We start from the raw sequence: 23,897 nt of genomic DNA, 5'->3' as shown, positions 1-23,897 counted from the left end.
ATACTAGATTCTATAGCAAAATTTCATTTTAGAAGACAGAAATTGGAAGTGTTTGCTCAAAAAGTAATTAAAGAAGTGAACAGAATGGGTCAAGATCCTTACTAGAGTCCTTGGGTGCATCTACACCGTGGAATTAATGCGGTTTGACAGCCATGGCTCAAGGCTATGGGATCCTGGGAGTTGTAGTTTGGGGAGACACCAGCACTCTCTGGCAGAGAAGGCCAAAGGCCTTGTAAAACTGCAACACCCATGATTCCATATTCATGGTACTTCAAGTGCAATAGTTCTACAGTGTGGATTTATTTCTTGTTTTGAGTCCTATTTCAAACCCTCCAATGCCAGCCTCAGAAGGACACAACTGCCATACTATCTGCTCCCATTCTGCGGGTCTCCTTTTTGTCTATGGGGGCTATCCTTATTTCCTGTCTCATTGAGACAAAGGGAGAAACCAAACCCGGCTCCCTCTTGTATTCTGAGAACCCGGATCAGATTCTCTTCCAGCAGACGCCTCTCCACTAAGCTATGGGAAGCCCCCAGTTCGAATCCTGGACAAGGGATATGTTTACTGCAGGGATGTCTGCCTATCCACAGTTGGAAACAGAGAACACAATGAACTTTGGTCTGACCCAGGAAGGGTGCATCTACACTGTGGAACGAATGCAGTTTGACCCCACTTGAACTGTAATGGCTCAAGGCTATTGAAACTTGGGAGTTGCAGCTTGCATGTTATGGCAGAGAATGCTTCTTAAAGGTAAAGGTTTCCCCTGACATTAAGTCTAGTCGGGGGTGTTGGTGCTCATCTCCTTTTTTATGCCAAAGAGACAGCATTGCCCATAGACACTTCCTAGGTCATGTGGCCAGCATGACTGTATGGAGTGCCGTTACCTTCCCGCAGAAGTGGTACCTATTGATCTACTCACATTTACATGTTTTCGAACTGCTAGGTTGGCAGAAGCTGGGGCTAACAGCGGGAGCTCACTCCGCTCCCCGGATTCAAACCTGCGACCTTTCAGTCAGCAAGTTCAGCAGCTCAGAGGTTTAACCCACTGCACCACCAGGAGGCTGGAGCCTCCAGTGGCGCAGTGGGTTAAACCCCTGTGCTGGCAGGACTGAAGACCAAAAGGTTGCAGGTTCGAATCCAGGGAGAGGCGGATGAGCTCCCTCTATCAGCTCCAGCTCCTCATGCAGGGACATGAGAGAAGCCTCCCACAAGAATGATAAAAACATCAAATCATCTGGGCATCCCCTGGGCAACGTCCTTGCAGACGGCCAATTCTCTCACACCAGGAGCGACTTGCAGTTTCTCAAGTAGCTCCTGACACGACAAAAAAAAAAAACAATAAATCAGGAGGCTTATGAAACTGCAAATCACAAGTTCAACAGCACCGATCCACAAAAGTTGAAATAGTGTCAAAGTACATACATTCTATAGCGATGATGCATCCCAAGGAAAGTGATTGCTGAAAGAAAGCTGGAAGTTGGAAGAGGCTCTGACAAGTCTTAGATCTGTTTCATTCCACTATTTTATTAAACAGATCTAGATCTAGCCATGGCCTCTTCCAAATCCAAATAGTCTGGATTGCGGCAGTTCATCCAGCCTGACCAAGGGGTCACGCACACTTTTCAAAGTCACCCACCCGGAAGAAGAAGAACAATTAGAAAATTCAACTTAATGGGATGCTACAGGTAGTAGATTCCACCAGTGTAACTACACACCCATGCACAAAACAAGCACTCAATAATACAAAATAATATAAAGGCCGCCTACTGACTTATGGCTTTTTTTTTTTGTTGTATCAGGAGCGACTTGAGAAACTCCAAGTGTGAGAGAATTGGCCGTTTGCAAGCACGTTGCCCAAGGTTCGCCCGGATGATTTGTTGTTTTTATCATCCTTGTGGGAGGCTTATCTCATGTCCCCGCATGAGGAGCTGGAGCTGATAGAGGGAGCTCATCCGTCTCTCTCCAGATTTGAACCTGCGACCTGTCGGTCTTCAGTCCTGCCGACGCAGGGATTTAACCCACTGCGCCACTGGGGGCTCCTTGACTTATGGCTGAGATGAAATCATAAAAACTGCACTGACTCTCTAGCAAACAACTTTGTGCAACTTTCCAAACAATTACACTATGTAACAATAACAACAACGACCCTCCATTGGGGTTCTTGATGTCAACATTCTAATCTATAATTACACCATATGGAACCCCCAGTGGGTTGCTGAACTGCAAGGTCAGCGGTTCGAATCCAGGGAACGGGGTGAGCTCCTGCTGTTAGCCCTAGCTTCTGCCAACCTAGCAGTTTAAAAACATGCAAATGTGAGTAGATTGATAGGTACCGCTCTGGCGGGAAGGTAACGGCACTCCATGCAGTCATGCTGGCCACATGACCTTGGAGGTGTTTACGAACAACGCTGGCTCTTAAGCTTAGAACTGAGCACCACCTCCCAGAGTTGGATACAACTAGACTTAATGTCAAGAGGAAACCTTTACCTTTACCTTAATTACACTATGTAACACGTTTTTTGTTCCTGGGTCATAAATGTCATTTCCTAATTGGTTCTATCATAAAAACACGAGGAAAGTTTATGAAACTGCAAAAACCTTGTCTTTGCGCAAGTTTTTCAATGAATATTTCATCAAGTCTCAACCAATTCAACCCAGTTTGCAGCAGCCACAAAAATGAAGTTTCTGGAGTAGAACAACTCCTTTCAAAGTAAGTATCGCACAATTAAACAGGAAATAACACTTTCAAACCAGGAACAGAATATTTTCAACTTTGTTACGGAGTGTTATGAGGATCATGCTCCTGGCAAACCCTTGCTTCCATCTTCTGTTTGGGATCTGAGGACCCTTCCTGAGAGGCCCTATATCCTAGGATCTGATCTGCTTTAAAGAGTCTGCTTTAAACTGGATTATACGAGTCCTCACTGCCAGATAATCTGGGATAAACAGAAAACCTGGGATCAGATCCTGTGATGTAGGGCCTGTCTGGAAAGGCCCCGAGTCATGTGTATATATGTTTCTGTCTGCCTGCATGCGCTAAAGAGTGAATGTGCTAATTCTGATGTCAATGTGCCAGCTTGGCATGCTACTTGGCTTTGTGTGTTTGGGAAAGTTGCACAATGTTTATGTGCGAGTCAGCCAGCTCTGGCAACACAGACATGAGTCATGTATGAGCACACTTGCGCCATAGGAGGCACATAGAATCACACATAAGCACTATGTGTTGGGCTACTTTTGCCACAGAATCCCTGCCCAGGGAGAAGAGTGCATTGATGTGCCGTCTATGGGTTACGCCAGACCTATAGCACAAAGTCCTCCTGGGTGTATGTTGTGCCACTTGATAATGCTATCTTTGCACATCTTTCCGACAGATTTGGGTTCCTTCCAACACATGTGTTTGCAAAGAAATCTCCTTCAGACCTCAATTCCAACAAATTCCAACAAATATAGTTTCCAAGCCCTCCAAAAAAGGGAAATTTGCCCACTTTCCTACACTAAAAGCCCCTCGATCTGAGATAGGTTTCCAGGCAGGGCCTGAAATAGAACAATTTGGGCACTTTCCCCTCCTCCAAAGTTTTCTCATGACTCAGACAGGGCAAGATGCCTGATAAACCAAGAGAAATAGGATTTTGGGAAGAGTTGTGCAGCAGAAAGGGTTTCCCTTTGGTCTTAAAGTCCCAAAGGTTTTTAATTTCCCCACACAACTAGGTTGCATTCAACGTCAACCTAAAACGCCTGCAAGGAGAGATTGTGGCTCTGGATGCCGGCAGGGTTTGGCTTTGGGAGTGTAAATGCCCTCCAATCAAACCCACGAGGAGACTGTACGCAAGTCACACACTCTCGACCTCACCAGCGGTCTCCGAATCCAACTTGCCAAAGAAAGATTCGGTCTTGCCATAATAACGCAGAGAAAACATTCAGACGAGTCTGAAGAAAGGATTCTGGAAAAAAACAGAGTTCCAATCCTTCTCGGCCATTGTTTTGCCTTGGGCAAGTTACATTCTTTCCCTCTTGGAGGAAGTAAACACCAAACTTTGGTTGAAGAAATCAGCTTCTTTGTAAGACTGTTTATTTGGCGTTTTTTTTGCTCAAGGCCCCTTCAAGGGAGGCAAGAGGTTACAATAGCGTTTCCTCTTTCTTGTCTATCTGACACCTGTCTCTAAATCAGGCATGGGAAAGCTTCAGCTCTCTAGGTGTTTTGGATTTCAACTCCCACAATTCCTAACAGCTTCAGGATTAGGTTCTTGTGGGTTTTTTCGGGCTATAGGGCCATGTTCTAGAGGCATTTCTCCTGACGTTTCGCCTGCATCTATGGCAAGCATCCTCAGAGGTAGTGAAGTTGGAACTAGGAAAAAGGGTTTATATATCTGTGGAAAGACCAGGGTGGGACAAAGGACTCTTGTCTGCTGGAGCTAGGTGTGAATGTTTCAACTGACCACCTTGATTAGCATTTGATAGCCTGGCAGTGCCTGGAGCAATCTTTTGTTGAGAGGTGATTAGCTTCAGGATTAAGCAGCTGAGGGTGAAAAGGAAGGGGCCTGAGGCTGTTAGGAATTGTGGGAGTTGAAGTCCAAAACACCTGGAGGGCCAAAGTTTGCCCATACTTTGTTTCTAAATAAACCCTCGAAGGAACAGTAGGGGCTCTGCAGGTCCCATAAGGAAGCAGCTTGAAGGAGGGCTCTGGGTCCCAAAAGCTGAAAGGGAGGACTGCTGACCCCATGAGGCACCTGAAAGACCACCAGCCCTACCAGCCACCGGAGGTCCCATCAAGCCCCTGAGGGAGGACTACTGATCCCACAAGGCATCTAAGGGCCCTTCCCCACAACCATAGAACCCAGAATTATCAAGGCAGATAATCCACAATATCTGCTTTGAACTGGGTTATCTGAAGTCCACACTGCCATAGAATCCAGTTCAATATGGATTTTATGCAGCTGTGTGGAAGGGGCCTTAGAGAGAATGCTTGGTTCCATGAAAGGAGGACTACCTGCCCCATGAAGCACCTGAAGGATTGCCAGTCCCATCAAGCACATGAGGGATTACTAGTGTTCCCAAAAGTCAATAGAGGGAGGATTATTTGTGCCATGAGGCAGGTGAAGGATTGCAACTCCCATCAAGCATTTGAGAAGGCTATGGATCCCATCAAGCCCCAGACGGAGGAGAGTTGGTTCCATAAGGAAGTCAAGGGAGGACTATTGGTCCCACAGAGCACCCAAGAGAGGACTACTTGTCCCATGATGCAGCTGAAGGATTGCAAGTCCCATCAAGCACCTGAGAAGGCTATGGATCCCATTAGGCCTCGGAGGGAGGAGTGCTGATCCAACAAGCAAGTCAAGAGAAGACTATTGGTCCTACAGAGCACCCAAGGGAAACTACTTGTCCCATGAGGCAGGTGAAGGCTTGCAAGTCCCACAAGGAAGTCAAGAGAGGACTCTTGGTCCCACAGAGCACTCAAGGGAGAACTACTTGTCCCATGAGGTAGGTGAAGGATTGCAAGCCCCATCAAGCACATGAGGGATTACTAGTGTTCTCAAAAGTCAATAGAGGGAGGATTATTTGTCCCATGAGGCAGGTGAAGGATTGCAACTCCCATCAAGCATTTGAGAAGGCTATGGATCCTATCAAGCCCCAGACGGAGGAGAGTTGGTCCCATAAGGAAGTCAAGGGAGGACTATTGGTCCCACAGAGCACCCAAGAGAGGACTACTTGTCCCATGATGCAGCTGAAGGATTGCAAGTCCCATCAAGCACCTGAGAAGGCTATGGATCCCATTAGGCCCCGGAGGGAGGAGTGCTGATCCAACAAGCAAGTCAAGAGAGGACTATTGGTCCTACAGAGCACCCAAGGGAGGACTACTTGTCCCATGAGGCAGGTGAAGGCTTGCAAGTCCCACAAGGAAGTCAAGGGAGGACTATTGGTCCCACAGAGAACCCAAGGGAGAACTTCTTGTCCCATGCGGTAGGTGGAGGATTGCAAGTCCCATCAAGCAACTGAGAAGGCTATGGATCCCATCAAGCCCCCAAAGGGAGGAGTGCTAGTTCCACAAGGAAGTCAAAGGAAGACTATTGGCCCCACAGAGCACCCAAGGGAGGACTACTTGTCCCATGAAGTAGGTGAAGAATTGCAAGTCCTTCAAGCACCTGAAAAGGCTATGGATCCCATCAAGCTCTAGAAGGAGGAAGTCAACTCTTGGTCCCACAGAGCATCCAAGGGAAGACTACTTATCCCATGAGGCAAGTGAAGGATTGCAAATCCCATCAAGTACCTGAGAAGGCTATGGATCCCATTGAGCCCCGAGGATGGAGTTCCAGTCCCACAAGGGAGGACTATTGGTCCCACAGTTCACCCAAGGAGGGATTACTTGTCCCATAAGACAGGTGAAGGATTGCAAGTCCCGTGAGGCACCTGAGAAGGCTATGGATCCCATCAAGCCCCAGATGGAGGAGAGTTGGTCCCATAAGGAAGTCAAGGGAGGACTATTCGTCCCACAGTTCACCCAAGGAGGGACTACTTGTCCCATGAGGCAGGTGAAGCATTGCAAGTCCCATCAAGCACCTGAGAAGGCTATGGGTCCCATCAAACCCCAGATGGAGGAAGTCAAGGGAGGGCTATTGGTCACACAGAGCACGCAAGAGAAGACTACTTGTCCCATGAGGCAAGTGAAAGAATGGCATCCCAACAGGCAAATGAAAAGGCTATGGATCCCATCAAGTCCTGGAGGGAAGAGAGCCGGTCCCACAAGGAAGTCAAGGGAGGACTATTGATCCCACAGAGCACCCAAGGAGGGACTACTTATCCCATGAGGCAAGTGAAGGATTGCAACTTCCATCAAGCATTTGAGAAGGCTATGGATCCCATCAAGCCCCAGACGGAGGAGAGTTGGTCCCATAAGGAAGTCAAGGGAGGACTATTGGTCCCACAGAGCACCCAAAGAGGGACTACTTGTCTTATGAGGCAAGTGAAGGATTGCAACTCCCATCAAGCATTTGAGAAGGATATGGATCCCATCAAGCCCCAGACGGAGGAGAGTTGGTCCTATAAGGAAGTCAAGGGAGGACTATTGGTCCCACAGAGCACCCAAAGAGGGACTACTTGTCTCGTGAGGCAAGTGAAGGATTGCAACTCCCATCAAGCATTTGAGAAGGCTATGGATCCCATCAAGCCCCAGACGGAGGAGAGTTGGTCCCATAAGGAAGTCAAGGGAGGACTATTGGTCCCACAGAGCACCCAAAGAGGGACTACTTGTCTCATGAGGCAAGTGAAGGATCGTAAGTCCCATCAAACACCTGAGAAGGCTGTGGATCCTATCAAGCCCTGGAGGGAGGAGTGCTGGTCCCTCAGGGTAGTCAAGGGAGGGCTATTGGTCCCACAGAGCACCCAAGGGAGGATGACCTGCCCCATGAGGCAGGGGAAGGCTTGCCAATTCCATGCCACAAGGGTATGTATGGATGCCACCAAGTGTTCCTCTGCGCGTGGGGGCAGAGAGTGCTGCTTACCTTTGTGCTTCTTCCCCTCGGCAGGGGGCGCCCCACTCTTCTTCGGGGGCGGGGAAGGGGGGTTCTGGGGCGCCTTCTTCTTCCTTCGTCCCCGGAGCCAACTGAAGGCGCGGCGGAGGCTGGAGGAGCTTGAACCCCGGCTCTGCGGCTGCTGCTGCTTCTGCTTCTTGGTCTTCTTCTTGGCCTCCTCGCCCTCCTCCTCCTCCTCCTGGGGGGCGCCTTGGCCGGCCATCGCGCGCCCCCTCCCCGCCTTTGTCCCCTTCCCCGCCAGGAGGAAGAGGAAGGAGAGGGCAGAGGGAATGAGGAAGGCTCTCTGCCGAGGGGGATCGGCTTCTCCTCCTCCTCCTCCTCCGGCTCCCCTTCGAGCCAGGCGCAAAGCGAGAGAAAGGAGGAGGCGATCCAGGAAAGTTTCCCCGGAGAAAGAGGAGGAGGAGGAGGAGGAGATGGGAGGGGCGGCTCCGGAGAGGAGGGGCGGGGCCTCGCGGTGGGGAAAGAGACCCAGGAGCCCAGGAAGGGGGACCCAAGAGTCATCCAGCCCAACCCCATCCTTCCAGGCAGGCAAGAAGGCACCACACAAGCCCTCCCCACAAATGGCCAGGCAGCCTCTGCTCCAGAAACCCCCAGACTTGGAAAGGCAACCCAAGGGGCATTTAGCCCAACCCCACCTTTCCTGGCAAGGCACCATCCAAGCCCTCCCCACAGATGGCCGGCCAGCCAGCTTCTGCTCCAGAAACCTCCAGACTTGGAAAGGCAACCCAAGGGCATCTAGCCCAACCCCACCTTTCCTGGCAAGACGGCACCACCCAAGCCCTCCCCACAGATGGCCAGTCAGCCTCTGCTTCAGGAACCTCCGGACTCCAAGGCAATCTATATTAACCCCAGAGTTGGAAAGGCACCCCAAGGGGCATTCAGCCCCCAACCCCATCCTTTCAGGCAGGCAAGAAGGCACCATCCAAGCCCTCCCCACAGATGGCCAGCCAGCCTCTGCTTCAGAAACCTCCAGATTCTATTATTATTATTATTATTAAACTTTATTTATATCCCGCTACCATCTCCCCAAAGGATTCAGTGCGGCTTACATGAGGCCGAGCCCACAATACATCAATACAAGCAATAACAACAACAGTAAAACAAATTAAATAAAACTCATAACAAAAAAAGCAATATACAATGACAATAATACAACACACAATTAAAATCTAATTAATTAAAGTTAAAAAATAATGCTAGGCATGAATAAGGTAGGAGAGATGGGGTGTTAGTGAGAGCGTACAACAATCCTAAATCAATGTAAAGTGCATTTGGAGGGCACAATGCTGAGAATTCATTATTCTGGGAAGGCACACTGGAACAACCACGTTTTCAGGCTCCTCCTAAAGACTGCCAGAGTTGGGGCATGCCTGATGTCCTTGGGCCACCACTGAGAAGGCCATCTCCCTCGTCCTCACCAGTCATGCCTGCGATGGAGGTGGGAGCGCAAGGAGGGCCTCTCCAGATGAATGAAGAGATTGTGTGGGTTCGTACACAGAAATGCGGTCACGCAGGTAGGCAGGTCCCAAACAGTTCAGGGCTTTGTAGGTAAGAACCTGCACCTTGAATTGGGACCGGAAAAATGAACGGCAACCAGTGGAGCTCCTTAAACAGGAGGGTTTCTCAACCTTCCTAATGTCGGGACCCCTTAATACGGTTTCTCATGTTATGGTGACCCCCAACCATAAAATTATTTTCATTGCGACTGCATAACTGTAATTTTGCTACTGTGATGTAAAGATCTGATATGCAGGATGTATTTTCATTCACTAAACCAAATTTTGCACAAATACCTTATACACCCAAATTTGAATTGTGGTGGGGTTGGGGGTGATTGATTTTGTCATTTGGGAGTTGTAGTTTCTGAGATTTAGAGTTCACATACAATCAAAGAGCATTCTGAACTCCCCCAACAATGCAATTGAACCAAACTTGGTACACAGAACTTCCATGACCAACAGAAAATACTGGAAGGGTTTGGTGGGCATTGGCCTTAGGTTTGGGAGTTGTAGTTCACCTACATCCAGAGAGCACTGGATGATGGAACAATGATGGAAGTTTGAGAGGAAAGGGCCTGAGGCTGTTAGGAATTATGGGAGTTGCAGTCCAAAACACCTGGAGGGCTGAAGTTGGTCCAGGCCTGGTCTATCAAAAGAGGAACCATATCTCAGTAGTACCCTCCCCACAAAAATTCCTGAAAAATGACAATATTGAAAGAGGTATTCTTGAGAGCCACTCTCTAGCTTCTAGGATGTTTTGTCTCCTCAACCATAACCCTAAATGATCTTAAGCCAGGAGGTCTTTTGTGTATCCATGTGTCCAAGGGATAAGTCCGGTGAAGGTCTTTTACAGCTAATTTGTCTTTTTAACTGTGTCCTGATTAGATATTTGTGTGTGTTCTTCCTCTTGCAAGGCGTCAGGCTAGAAGTGGATATTGGACTTTAGTTGGCAGGGCATTGGCTGACTCCTCCAGTTCACAATGCATTTGCTGGTCATTGTTGTGCACCAATGGGGACCCTAAGCAGCATTTACAAATGGGGGAGGGGATCAGGACCCCTGGAGGGGGTTGCGAAGGGGTGTCAGAGGAGTCACCAAAGACCATAAGAAAACAGTATTTTCTGTTGGTTATGTAGGTTTTTGTGTGGGAAGTTTGGCTCAATTCTATCATTGGTGGGGTTCAGAATGCTCTTTGATTGTAGGTGAACTATAAATCCCAGCAACAACAACTCCTAAATGACATATTTATTCACATTTATAAAGTATTCATGCCAAGTTTTGACCAGGTCCATCATTGTTTGAGTCCACAGTGCTATCTGGATGTAGGTGAACTACAACTCCAAAACTCAAGGTCAATGCCTACCAAACCCTTCCAGTATTTTCTGTTGGTCATGGAAGTTCTGTGTATCAAGTTTAGTTCAATAGCATTGTTGATGGAGTTCAGAATGCTCTTTGATTGTAGGTGAACTATAAATCCCAGCAACTACAAATGACAAAACCATACATCCCAAATGGCAAAATTAATCCCTCCCCCCACAAACCCCACCGGTATTCAAATTTGGGTGTATCGGGTATTTGTGCCAAATTTGGTCCAGTAAATGAAAATACATCCTGCATATCAGATATTTACATTACAATTCATAACAATAGCAAAATTACAGTTATGAAGTAGCAACAAAAATAATGTTATTGTTGGGGGGTCACCACAACATGAGGAACTGTATTAAGGGGCCGCGACATTGGGAAGGTTGAGAAAGACTAAAGCAAACTTCTCTTGGGTTTTTTGAGGGCTGAGAGAGTACAACTTACCCACAATTACCCAATGGATTTGCCTGGTTGAGCGAGGATTTGAACCCTTTTATTCAAAGCCAAAAGCTCAAACTACTACTCTGCTTGCAAGTGCATTGTGTTTAATTCTGTTGGAGGCAGAAAACTATGGTGCCTATCCATTTGCAAAGAAGGGCCGATTTCTTCTATACACATGTGCAGGTTACATGGAGCTTTTGCCCCCTCGATTTACTTCTTCAGTGTCTTGCCCCATGTCTTGTATGTGATGCATCCTAGAAGCAAGAAATCCCCTTTGTTGAGGAACAGCACCATGCGCACGCATGTGTCCCTCATCGCTAAAAGCCCTTTTGTCCATTTTCTGAGCCGAACAGGATGTTTGGGGCCTGGTCTGAAACAAAGCCACTTTTGGTTCCTGGGACTGGCACTGCAGCCTTCGCCTGACCTTTGGGCCAGTCTTTTGGCTTGAAAAAGGGGAGAAAGGAGGCTGCAGCCATTCAGAGAAGGGAAATGGGGAGAGAGACCCTCCTTGCCCCTTGAAAGAGTAAAGAATCATAGAGTTGGGACTCCCAAGGGCCATCTAGTCCAACCCCAATTTGCCGTACAGGAAAAGCACTATCAAAGCAACCCCAACAGATGGCCATCCAGCCTCTGTTTTGTTAGGGCATGTAAAAAAAAATCAGTTCGTGTGTTAACTGAAAATGCAAAGCACAAAGCTGATGGGTTGGGCTACACTAAGGAGATTAGCTGAGCCTGGGAGTTTTGGCAACAGTTACATTTTCGGCTTGAGCTGTGCAGGAACTTGCACAGAGAGACAGTTTCAGTTCTTGCTAATTTTCAGGTGGAATCCCCTTTTCTGTATAGGCAGTCCTCGAGTTACAAACACTCAATTAACACATGAATCTTAGTTAAGAATGGGACTGAAACAACTCTGTCCCCCAGAAGGAAGGGAAATCCACTCCTGGAAGAGTTATTATCATGGGGAAAGGGGGTCTTCACTGAAGCTTTCTCTCCAATCTTTGTTTCCACAACAACCCACATTTTCCAAAATTCAGTGACCACAGAGACAGAATGTGAGATGAACTCTTCTAAACAGAGGCACAGGCAGCAAATCAAACAGCACAGAGATGTTAGCCCTTCCCTGCACTATCCAAAGCTTTCATACACACACACACACACATACACATATACACAAACATATACACATTCTCTCTCTCTCTAACTTGGGTAACCGGCGGTGCCCGACTTATTTGAAAAAGGCATTTGGGGGGGGGGGGGGAGTTAGCTAATATCATTTAGTCAATTAGTAACACTATTTATTAGAAAAAAGCCAGTCTTCAATTTCATTTATTTATGAATGCTCCCATTAGAAAATACATAACAATGTGGGTCAACTTCAATTCCCAGAATCATGGGTCAGTCCTCCCCAAACCAGGCCTGTACACACAACTAGCCACATTGGGTGTGTGTGCCAAATGTGGCCCAGATCCGTCATTGGCTGGGTTCAGTGCTCTCTGGATGCAGGTGAACTACAACTCCCAAAATAAAGGTTCATTCCCACAAAGCCCTGCAGTATGTTCAGTTAGTGATGGGACTTCTCTGTGCCTAGTTTGGTCCCAGTCAATTGTCGGTGGGGTGCAGGTGAACTACAACTCCCAGATTCCCAGGGCAATCAACTCTAAACTCTTCCTGTATTTACAGTTGGGCATGCTGGATCTGTGTGCCAAGTTTGGTCAAGATCTGTTATTGATGAGGTTCAGAGTGCTCTGGATGAAGGGTGAACTACAACTCCCACGTGGGTGGGTCATACTCTCTCCAGCCCCTCCAGTATGTTGTGTTGGATACTAAGGTTCTGAGTGCCATGTTTGGTCCAGATCCATCATTGGTGGGGGATCAAAGTGCTCTGAGTGCAAGGTTAACTACAACTCCCACGTGGGTAGGTCGTTCCCCCACAAACACCTCCAGTATGTTCTGTTGGTCATCAAGGTTCTGTGTGCCAAGTTTGGTTCAGATCTGTCACTGATGGGGTTCAGAGTGCTCTGGATGCAGGGTGAACTACAACTCCCACACGGGTGGGTCATACTCTCCCCAACCCCTCCAGTATGTTGTGTTGGACACCAAGGTTCTGAGTGCCATGTTGGTCCAGATCCATCATTGGTGGGGGTTCAGAGTGCTCTGAGTGCAAGGTTAACTACAACTCCCACGTGGGTAGGTCGTTCCCCCACAAACACCTCCAGTATGTTCTGTTGGTCATCAAGGTTCTGTGTGCCAGGTTTGGTCCAGATCTGTCAATGATGGGATTCAGAGTGCTCTGGATGCAGGGTGAACTACAACTCCTATGTTGGTGGGTCAGTTCCATATTTTTCACTTTTATTATGTGTGTATGTATATATGGCTGGAGTTGCGCTTAAAAAGGGTGGTCCACGCTCTTGTTACATCCCGATTAGATTACTGCAACAGTGGTCCACGCTCTTGTTACATCCCGATTAGATTACTGCAATGCACTCTACGTGGGGTTGCCTTTGAAGACTGTTCGGAAACTTCAATTAGTCCAGCGGGAGGCAGCCAGATTAGTCACCGGAGCGTCATATAGGGAGCATACCACCCCTCTGCTATGTCAGCTCCACTGGCTGCCGATCCAATTCCGAGCACAATTCAAAGTGCTGGTTTTGATCTACAAAACCCTATACGGTTCCGGCCCAGCGTATCTGTCCGAACGGATCTCCATCTACGTCCCACCTCGGAGTCTGAGATCCTCTGGGGAGGCCCTACTCTCAGCCCCGCCTCTGTCACAAGTGAGGTTGGCGGGGACGAGGAGCAGGGCCTTCTCGGTGGTGGCCCCTCACCTGTGGAATTCTCTCCCTGGGGAAATTAGCTCAGCGACATCCCTCCTTTCCTTTAGAAGGAAATTAAAAACATGGATTTGGGACCAGGCGTTTGGGCAATCTGACAGATGAATAAAGGACTATGACAACCAATAAGAATAGATAATGTAGAACGAAATATGGACGAAATATGGCGAATGCTGAGCTTGAGATTGGTTTATTGACTGTGGATATATATTGATTGTTTTAACTGTCTTAATTGTTGTTTTACACGTTTATTTGTATTATTGTGTAGGCATCGAATTGTGCCTTTTTGTAAGCCGCCCTGAGTCCCCCCTCGGGGGTTGAGAAGGGTGGGGTAGAAGTACACGAAATAAATAAATATTGTAAGTTCCGACTTACAAAAAAATCCAACTTAAGAACAAACCTAGGGAACCTCTCTTCTTCGTAACTAAGGAACTGCTTATCATTTGAACCCATTCTTCCCACTGGAAAGAGGTTTCAGGGTTCTTTCAGCAAAGCAGTGGAACAAGAAAGTGAGGAGGAAATGGCCTTGCGCCAAACATTTGCTCCTTGCACCTGAGCAAAGAATGTCCTCCGCAACAAAAAGCAGGAACCAAGCAAAGCCCTTTGGATTTAAGCTTGGCTTTCTTCCATTTTGAGGGGCTTCCTGACTTACCTCTGGTGATCTCATGTATGTGTAAAGCCTCTCCGCTTGTTTTCATATAAGCTATACTTGAATCTGTCCCTGGGACTGTTTGTTGCACTCCAGCAGCTTGGCCCCACTTTAACTGCCATTGCTCAAGGCTATGGGACCCTGGGAGTTATAGCTTGGTGAGGCACCAGTCCTCTTGGGGAGGGTTTCTCAACCTTCCTAATGTTGTGACCCCTTGATACAGTTCCTCATGCTGTGGACACACCCCAACAATAAAATTATTTTTGTTGCTATTTCATAACTGTAATTTATTACTAGAATCATAGAATCATAGAATCAAAGAGTTGGAAGAGACCTCATGGGCCATCCAGTCCAACCCCCTGCCAAGAAGCAGGAATATTGCATTCAAATCACCCCTGACAGATGGCCATCCAGCTTCTGTTTAAAAGCTTTCAAAGAAGGAGCCTCCACCACACTCCGAGGCAGAGAGTTCCACTGCTGAACGGCTCTCACAGTCAGGAAGTTCTTCCTCATGTTCAGATGGAATCTCCTCTCTTGTAGTTTGAAGCCATTGTTCCGCGTCCTAGTCTCCATGGAAGCAGTAAACAAGCTTGCTCCCTCCTCCCTGTGGCTTCCTCTCACATATTTATACATGGCTATCATATCCCCTCTCAGCCTTCTCTTCTTCAGGCTAAACATGCCCAGCTCCTTAAGCCGCTCCTCATAGGGCTTGTTCTCCAGACCTTTTATCATTTTAGTCGCTCTCCTCTGGACACATTCCAGCTTGTCAATATCTCTCTTGAATTGTGGTGCCCAGAATTGGACACAATATTCCAGGTGTGGTCTAACCAAAACAGAATAGAGGGGTAGCATTACTTCCCTAGATCTAGACACTATGCATTCCAAACAGCATTCTGAACTGTTATGAATCATAATATAAATATCTGATATGCAGGATGTATTTTCATTCACTGGACCAAGTTTAGCAAAAATATCCAATATGCCCACATTTTAATACTGGTGGGGTTGGGATTGATTTTGTCATTTCAGAGTTGTAGTTGCTGGGATTTATAGTTCACCTACAATAAAAGAGCATTCTGAACTCCACCAATGATGCAATTGAACCTACCATATATACTCGAGTATAAGCTGACCCGAATATAAGCCGAGGCACCTAATTTTACCACAAAAAATCTGGGAAAATTGATTGACTCGAATATAAACCGAGGAATGGAAATGCAGCAGCTACTGGTAAATTTCAAAATAAAAATAGATACCAATAAAATTATATTAATTTAGGCATCAGTAGGTTAAATGTTTTTGAATATTTACATAAAACTGTAATTCAAGATAAGACTGTCCAACTCTGATTATTCTAACCTTCTTCAATGTAAATATGCTTACATGTCCTCCAATAATAATAAAGTAATAAATGTAACAATAACAATTATTTTGGTCGTGTCAGGAGCGACTTGGCTTCTGGTGCGAGAGAATTGGCCATCTGCAAGGACGTTGCCCAGGGGATGCCAGGATGTTTTGATCTTTTACCATCCTTGTGGGAGGCTTCTCTCATGTCCCCGCTTGGGGAGCTGGAGCTGACAGAGGGAGCTCATCCGCCTCTCCCCGGATTCGAACCTGCGACCTGTTGGTCTTCAGTCCTGCCGGCACAGGGGTTTAACCCACTGCGCCACCGGGGGCTCCATAACAATAACAATAATAAAATAATAAATGTAATAATAATAATAACAACAACAACAACAAAGTAAAATCATAAATAACATTGACTCGAGTATAAGCCGGGGGAGTCTTTTTCAGCCTTAAAAAAGGACTGAAAAACTACGCTTATACTCAAGTATATACAGTATCTTGGCACACAGAACTCCCATGACCAACAGAAAATACTGGAAGGTCTGGTGGGCATTGACCTTGGGTTTTGGAGCTGTAGTTCCCCTACATCCGGAGAGCACTCTGGATTCAAACAATGATGGATCTGGATCTAACTTGGCACGCCTACTCAATATGCCCAAATGTGAACACTGCTTGAATTTGGGGGAAATAGAGCTTGACATTTGGGAGTTGTGGTTGCTGAGATTTATAGTTCACTTACAATCCAAGAGCATTCTGAACCCCACCAACGAAATAATTGATCAAACTTCCCACAGAAAACCCCCATGCCTTGAAGGAACTCGCTGGCATGAGACTCCCTCCAGCCTCACATGCTCTCCCTCGCCCCGTATATGTGCACCACGCTGCCATGCGCCAAGAATGCATGCTCTCCCCTCCCCACTTGGAGTCTCTGAAACAGCCCTCCCCTTGGCTGAGAGGCCAGCCAATCACTGCAGAGGAGGGCTTTTGGAAGGAGGATTCAGCTGACTGTTTCAACAAAGGAAGAGAAAGACAGAAATAGAGATCTTTGGCCTTCTCTGCCAAAGGGGTTTCTAAGACCATCAGAAATACGTGTTTTCTGATGGTCCTTCGAGACCCATCTGAAATCCCCCCTCGACCCGCTTAGCGGTCCTGGCCTCCAGGTTGAGAAATGCTGCTCTTGGGCAAAGAATGCTCAGAAATGTGTGAAACTACAACCTCTGTGATTCTGAAATTGAGGTGGAATTTAAAAGGGTCTGGCCCTGAAGGAGAGACCCTGCGGACCCACCAAAGAGGGTTTGCTACAATGGTGAGCAAAGAGAAGCCCAATTTAAAATGATTTTCCCCTAGAAAAACAGAAAAACAGAGTTGTCTGCTTTGAATCTCCTGCTCCCTGCCCTCCGCCTGGCTTGAAGATGATTGGCTGGCGCTTCAACAGCTGGGAGGAGGCTCGGCCGCCTCTCAAGCACCTGGGCCAATCACAAGGCTTCTGCTGCACGCCTGGGCCAATCACAGGGCTTCAGCCGCCTTGGCGCTTCAGTGAATCAGGAGAGAGGGAGACAGGACAAGGGAATACAGTGCATTCTTGAGTGGATTATGGAAATTCAGGAAATGTCCAAGGGGCCGGCGAGTCCTAAAGGCCTACGAGCTAGCCTTTCTATTGTTCTGAGTGGCTGCAATAAACATTGATATCAGGCGATACCGCCATAATCCGGATTTTCTTCCAGGCTGTGACATGGGGACAATGGGGGAAACTTAGGTGGATGTCTTAGTGAGAGAGATTGAATGGGTGACAGATCAGGACGTGAAACGGCTTTCCGAAGGCCTTCCTTTGTCCTAGTTGAGATATAATCAAAATTGCCAAGCGGCCATTTCGTCTGGTGGCCAAAACCTCTGATGCCAGAAGTCACGATCCTTTGTTATAGTCCATGCAAATAGTGTCTTTTGATAAGGGTTCTTTCAACTGTTAATTCCTTCCCTTCCAGAGTCAGGGTGGCTTCCTTATATTTTTATACATTTTTTCCAAAAGGGGACTGGGGCAAAAAGGGTTAGGAAAAGGTCAGATACACAGGGAGGAATATAGAAATACAGAAATCATGTTATAGTAAATATACCCACTTATCCCTCCCACCAGAGTCCCATAGAAGTTCAAGAGAGCACATATGTGTAAAGGGAGATGGTTTCTCAGTAATAAATGTGCTAAAAAGGTAAAGGTAAAGGTAGTCCCCTGACATTAAGTCCAGTCATGTCTGACTCTGGGGTGTGGTGCTCATCTCCATTTCTTAGCCGAAGAGCCAGCGTTGTCCGTAGACACCTCCAAGATCATGTGGCCAGCATGACTGCATGGAGCGCCGTTACCTTCCCGCTATTGATCTACTCACATTTGCATGCTTTCGAACTGCTAGGTTGGCAGAAGCTAGGGCTGACAGCGGAAGCTCACGCCACTCCCCGGAATCGAACCTGCGACCTTCTGCTATATATGAAGCATAGGGCATAAAACCTTGATTAAATGTACACACTATCTAACATGGGAAAGGTCCTTGTTGTTGTTAGTGTCTTGGCAAATTGACCAAGGCTTAACCCTTATTATTAAGTCTGGTGTCCTTGTCCTTAGCAAAACTATAAGTTACTATCTTTTTTTGGGGGGGGGGGGTCATGTTCGACTTCATTTTTATAGCCTTGAGCCGTGGCAATTTACCAGCCTGCTTGATGCCTGAAGATTTATCAGCCCTATAATAACACTATGTAACAAAATTTGAAACATTTTCTGTTCCTGGTTTGAAAGTGTTCTTTCCTGTTTAATTGTGCAGTCCTTATTTTGCAAGTGGTTGTTCTACTCCTGAAACTTTGTTTTGGGTTTGCCACAAACTAGCTTGAACTGGTTGAGACTTTATGATGAGATATTTATTGAAAACCATAGCAAAATGTGGTGCAGGAGCTCCTTCCTGCACAAAGTTTTTGCAGTTTGATCAACGTTTCCCGTGTTTTTATGATAGAACCAATTAGGAAATGACATTTATAATCCAGGAAAAAATTGGGTTACACCGTGGAATGGAAAGTGGGGTGTCATTTCCCCACTAAGGAGGCTGTTCAGGCCCTGAACCGGTGCTTGGCCGCTGTAACGGTCTGGATGAGGGCGAACAAATTGAAATTGAATCCAGACAAGACAGAGGTACTCCTGGTCAGTTGCAAGGCCGAACAGGGCATAGGGTTACAGCCTGTGTTGGATGGGGTCGCACTCCCCCTGAAGACGCAGGTTCGCAGCTTGGGTGTGATCTTGGACTCATCGCTGAACCTGGAACCCCAGGTTTGGCGGTGACCAGGGGAGCATTCACACAGCTAAAACTAGTGCACCAGCTGCGCCCGTACCTTGGGAAGTCTGACTTGGCCACGGTGGTCCACGCTCTGGTTACATCCCGCTTAGACTGCTGCAACGCTCTCTATGTTGGGTTGCCTTTGAAGACTGCTCAGAAGCTTCAAATGGTCCAGCGCTCGGCAGCCAGGTTGCTAACTGGAGCGGCACTCAGGGAGCATACAACTCCTCTGTTGCGCCAGCTCCACTGGCTGCCAGTTTGCTACCGGGCACAATTCAAAGTGCTGGCGTTAGCCTATAAAGCCCTAAACGGTTCTGGCCCTACTTACCTCTCCGAACGCATGTCCTCCTATGAACTGACCAGGACACTAAGATGGTCTCGGTCCCGCCTGCATCGCAGGCGCGTCTGGCGGTGACGAGAGACAGGGCCTTCTCAGTGGTGGCCCCTCGGCTGTGGAATGCCCTTCCTGCAGACATCAGATCGGAGGAAGGTGAAGACCTGGCTATTCGAACAAGTGTTTGACTGTTTGACTAAACAGTGAAATTGAACATAGGAATACGGAACAATGGATAATGAGAGTGGATTCTGATTTTATTGTTGAGGCATTATGATTGTTATACTGTTGTTAATTGTTGATGTTATAATCTGTTTTAATTGCATTATACTGTTTTGTGATATTTTGCATTGTTGTGTAAACCGCCTTGAGTCGCCTAAGGGCTGAGAAAAGCGGTATAGAAAGAAAGTAAATAAATAATAATAATAATAATTTTCCCCCATTTATTATATTCCCTCGCAAATCAAAGACCCTGCAGTTGAGCCCAAGATCTAAATGTTGTGAGCCATTCCTTTGACTCGGCGTTTCTACAGAAAGCTGAGCGCATGATGGCCCAGGTTTGCCCTTTGAGCTGGTTTTAGTCAATTTGTAAGCCCTTCAGCATTCCTTTCTTTCCGCTCCAAGGCAGGAAATCAGATTTCTTCAGGAGTTGGGCATTTGCTTCTTCACGTCTTTGATAAATCTTTTAATAGGGAACTCTTTTTCTCAGCAGCAGGTGAGTCAACATAAACAGCACCATGAGAGAGGAATCCAGCATTTAATCTCTCAGTTTACAGCATTCTTTTCCAATCTTTGGGTGTATCTACACCAGGCATGAGCAAACTTCAACTCTGTTTTGGTCTTCAACCCCCACAAGTCCTGACAGCCTCAGGCCCCTTCCTTTCCCCCTTCAGCCACTTAAGCGGGTCTGTTGGAAACTAGGCACATGGGTTTATATATCTGTGGAATGTCCAGGGTGAGAGAAAGAACTCTTCTCTGTTTGAGGCAAGTGTAAAGGCCATAGCAGAGCACCTCATGAACCAACCTGGACACAGCATATTATTTGAGAACACAGACGTGCTGGACCACTCTCACAACCACCATGTCAGACTACACAGAGAAGCCATTGAAATCCACAAGCATGTGGACAATTTCAACAGAAAGGAAGAAACCAGGAAAATGAACAAAATCTGGCTACCAGTATTAAAAAACTCAAAAATTACAACAGCAAAACAACAGAGGGGAAACAAACAGGTACATAAAATCACTCTCAACAAAAGATTCCCCCCAGGCACTTCCAAGCCATTGAATGCTAATCAAGGTGATCAGCTGAAACATTCACACCTAGCTCCAGCAGACAAAAGTCCTTTGTCTCACCCTGGTCATTCCACAGATATATAAACCCATTTTCCTACTTCCAACAGACCTCGCTACCTCTGAGGATGCTTGCCATAGATGCAGGCGAAACGTCAGGAGAAAAATTGCCTCCAGAACATGGCCATATAGCCCGGAAAAACCTACAACAACCCAACAAGAAGGCTGTTCATGTCCTGAACCTGTGCTTGGCTGCTGTAACGGACTGGATGAGAGTGAATAAATTGAAACTTAATCCAGACAAGACAGAGGTCCCCCTGGTCATTCATAAGGCCGAACAGGGCATAGGGTTACAGCCTGTACTTGCTGGGTTTACACTCCCCCTGAAGGCGCAGGTTCACAGCTTATAGAATCATAGAATCAAAGAGTTGGAAGAGACCTCATGAGCCACCCAGTCCAACTCCCTGCCAAGAAGCAGGAATATTGCATTCAAATCACTCCTGACAAATGGCCATCCAGCCTCTGTTTAAAAGCTTCCAAAGAAGGAGCCTCCACCACACTCCAGGGCAGAGAGTTCCACTGCTGAACGGCTCTCACAGTCAGGAAGTTCTTCCTCATGTTCAGATGGAATCTCCTTTCTTGTAGTTTGAAGCCATTGTTCCTTGTCCTAATCTCCATGGAAGCAGTAAACAAGCTTGCTCCCTCCTCCCTGTGACTTCCTCTCACATATTTATACATGGCTATCATATCTCCTCTCATCCTTCTCTTCTTCAGGCTAAACATGCCCAGCTCCTTAAGCTGTTCCTCATAGGGCTTGTTCTCCAGCCCCTTGATTATTTTAGTCGCCCTCCTCTGGACACATTCCAGCTTGTCAATATCTCTCTTCAGCTTGGGAGTGATCCTGGACTCATCGCTGAACCAGGTTTCGGCAGTGGCCGGGAGAGCTTTTGCACAGTTAAAACTTCTGCGCCAGCTGCGCCCGTACCTTGGACAGCCTGACTTGGCCATGGTGGTCCACACTCTTGTTACATCCCGAATAGACTACTGCAATGCACTCTACATGGGGTTGCCTCTGAAGACTGCCCGGAAGGTTCAACTAGTCCAACGTTCGGCAGCCAGGCTGCTTACTGGGGCTTGGTACAGGGAGCGCACAACACCCTTGTTACACCAGCTCCACTGGCTGCCCATCAGCTTCCGAGCACAATTCAAAGTGCTGGCCTTGGTCTATAAAGCCCTTAACGGTTCTGGCCCAGTTTACTTGTCCGAACGTATCTCCCGCTACGATCCAACTAGGGCCCTAAGATCATCTGAGGAGACCCTGCTCATTGTCCCCCCATTGTCACAATCGCATCTGGCGGGGAGAGGGCCTTTTCTGTGGTAGCCCCCCAGCTATGTAACTCCCTCCCAAGGGAAATTAGATCCGCTGCATCCCTCTTGACCTTTCGGAAACAAGTAAAATCCTGGCTATGGGATCAGGCCTTTGGAGAATAGGCTGATCTACTGACATGTTGACTTATTTAGAACTAATGGACTGCTCTTGGATAATGATTTAAATCGGTGACCACTGACTATCTGTTGTCCGTTTTTATATTGTTTTTTTATATTGTTTATATGGTTTTATACTGTTTATACTGTTTTATATTGTTAATATTACATTGCTGTTCATTGTATGTTTTGATGTGGTCGCCATGGGGTGCCACTTTGTTAGTTATCCTGAGTCCCTTTGTGGAGGTTGAGAAAGGACGGGATATAAAAGCCCTAAATAAATAAATAAATAAATAAAACAAGGGAATTGCAGACAGGAAACAATCAGGGCCAGCTAACACCGCCCAACAAAGGATCTCCCTGGGCAGGAAGTAACCAGGCTCTGAAGCTACAAGGCTATTAAATGCTAATCAAGTTGGCCAGTTTCAACATTTACACTTGCCTCAAACAGACAAGAGTTCTTTCTCCCACCCTGGACATTCACAGATATATAAACCTCGCTTGCCTAGTTTCCAACAGACCTCACAACCTTGGTGGATGCCTGCCATAGATGCGAGTGAAATGTCAGGAGAGAATGCTTCTGGAACATGGCTGTACAGCCCAGAAAACTCACAGTAACCCAGTTTACTTAACCAACTCACATCTCTACTGTACTTATAACTCTTAAAATTAGCAACATAGGCAAAAATTAGTTTCACAAGTAGATTTCCAGCTTCTCTTGTGTCAGCTTCTCTATAAATTTTTCTTCCACTTTATATCGAGCGAATTGTTGACTTCTGCTTTTTTTTTTACATGCAAATCTCCCAATGTTTTATGTCTCCAAACCTGGACATAAAATCTTTCTCTTTTCCTCCAATAGATAGATAGATAGATAGATAGATAGATAGATAGATAGATAGATTCTCTCCTGACACTTTGCCCACATCTATGACAGGCATACTCAGAGGTTGTGAGATCTGTAGGAAACAAGGCAAGTGGGGTTTATATGTCTGAAATCCACAAGCATGTGGACAATTTCAACAGAAAGTAGGAAATCATGAAAACGAACAAAATCTGGCTACCAGTATTAAAAAAACTCTAAAATTAGAACAGCACAACAACAGAGAGGAAACAAACAAGGACATCTAATCACCTCTCAACAAAAGATTGCTCTAGGGACTGCCAGGCAATCAAATGCTAATCAAGATGATCAGTTGAAACATTCACACCTAGCTCCAACAGGCAAGAGTCCTTTGTCCCACCCTGGTCATTCCACAGATATATAAACCCTTTTTCCTAGTTCCAACAGACATCACTACCTCTGAGGATGCTTACCATAGATGCAGGCAAAACGTCAGGAGAAAATGCCTTTAGAACATGGCCATATAGCCCGAAAAAACCTACAACAACCCAATTCTGCAATTTGCCAACAAAGGATTCCCCCAGGCAGGAAACAACCAGACTTTGAAGATACAAGGCCATTCAAGGCTAATCAAGATGGCCAAATGCAACATTCACATTTGCCTCAAGCAGACAAGAGTTCTTTCTCCCACCTTGGACATTCCACAGATATATAAACCTCTCTTGCCTAGTTTCCAACAGACCTCACAACCTCTGAAATGTGGGCGAAATGTCAGAAGAGAATGCTTCTGGAATATGGCCAGATAGTCCAGAAAACTCACAGCAAGCCTATCAGAAACTTTATTTATACCCTGCCTTTCTCCCAATGGGGACTCCAGGCAGCTAACACTCCACACTAGGCAAGTTGAAAAGGTGCAACACAAAGGTTAAAAGGCAGTTGAAAAACAATTAAATAATAACAGTGTAGTAAAAACAAA

At 46.6% G+C, this 23,897-nt stretch overlaps 1 protein-coding gene across 1 annotated transcript in view; it reads right to left on the bottom strand.

Moving 5' to 3' along the window:
• NHSL3 (NHS like 3) overlaps positions 1-7,926 on the bottom strand; it is a 104,238-nt gene extending 96,312 nt beyond the window's left edge. The window contains exon 1 of the mRNA XM_067460603.1: positions 7,498-7,926. Within this exon, the coding sequence (XP_067316704.1) occupies positions 7,498-7,729 (232 nt within the window). The 5' untranslated portion in view covers positions 7,730-7,926. The remainder of the gene's footprint in view (positions 1-7,497) is intronic.
• Positions 7,927-23,897: the final 15,971 nt, after the last annotated feature.

Source organism: Anolis sagrei, chromosome X (genome assembly GCF_037176765.1).
Source record: "Anolis sagrei isolate rAnoSag1 chromosome X, rAnoSag1.mat, whole genome shotgun sequence".
NCBI classification, from domain to species: Eukaryota; Metazoa; Chordata; class Lepidosauria; order Squamata; family Dactyloidae; genus Anolis; species Anolis sagrei.
Note: the sequence above shows the minus strand (reverse complement) of the source record. Positions and strands in the feature narration are given on the sequence as shown.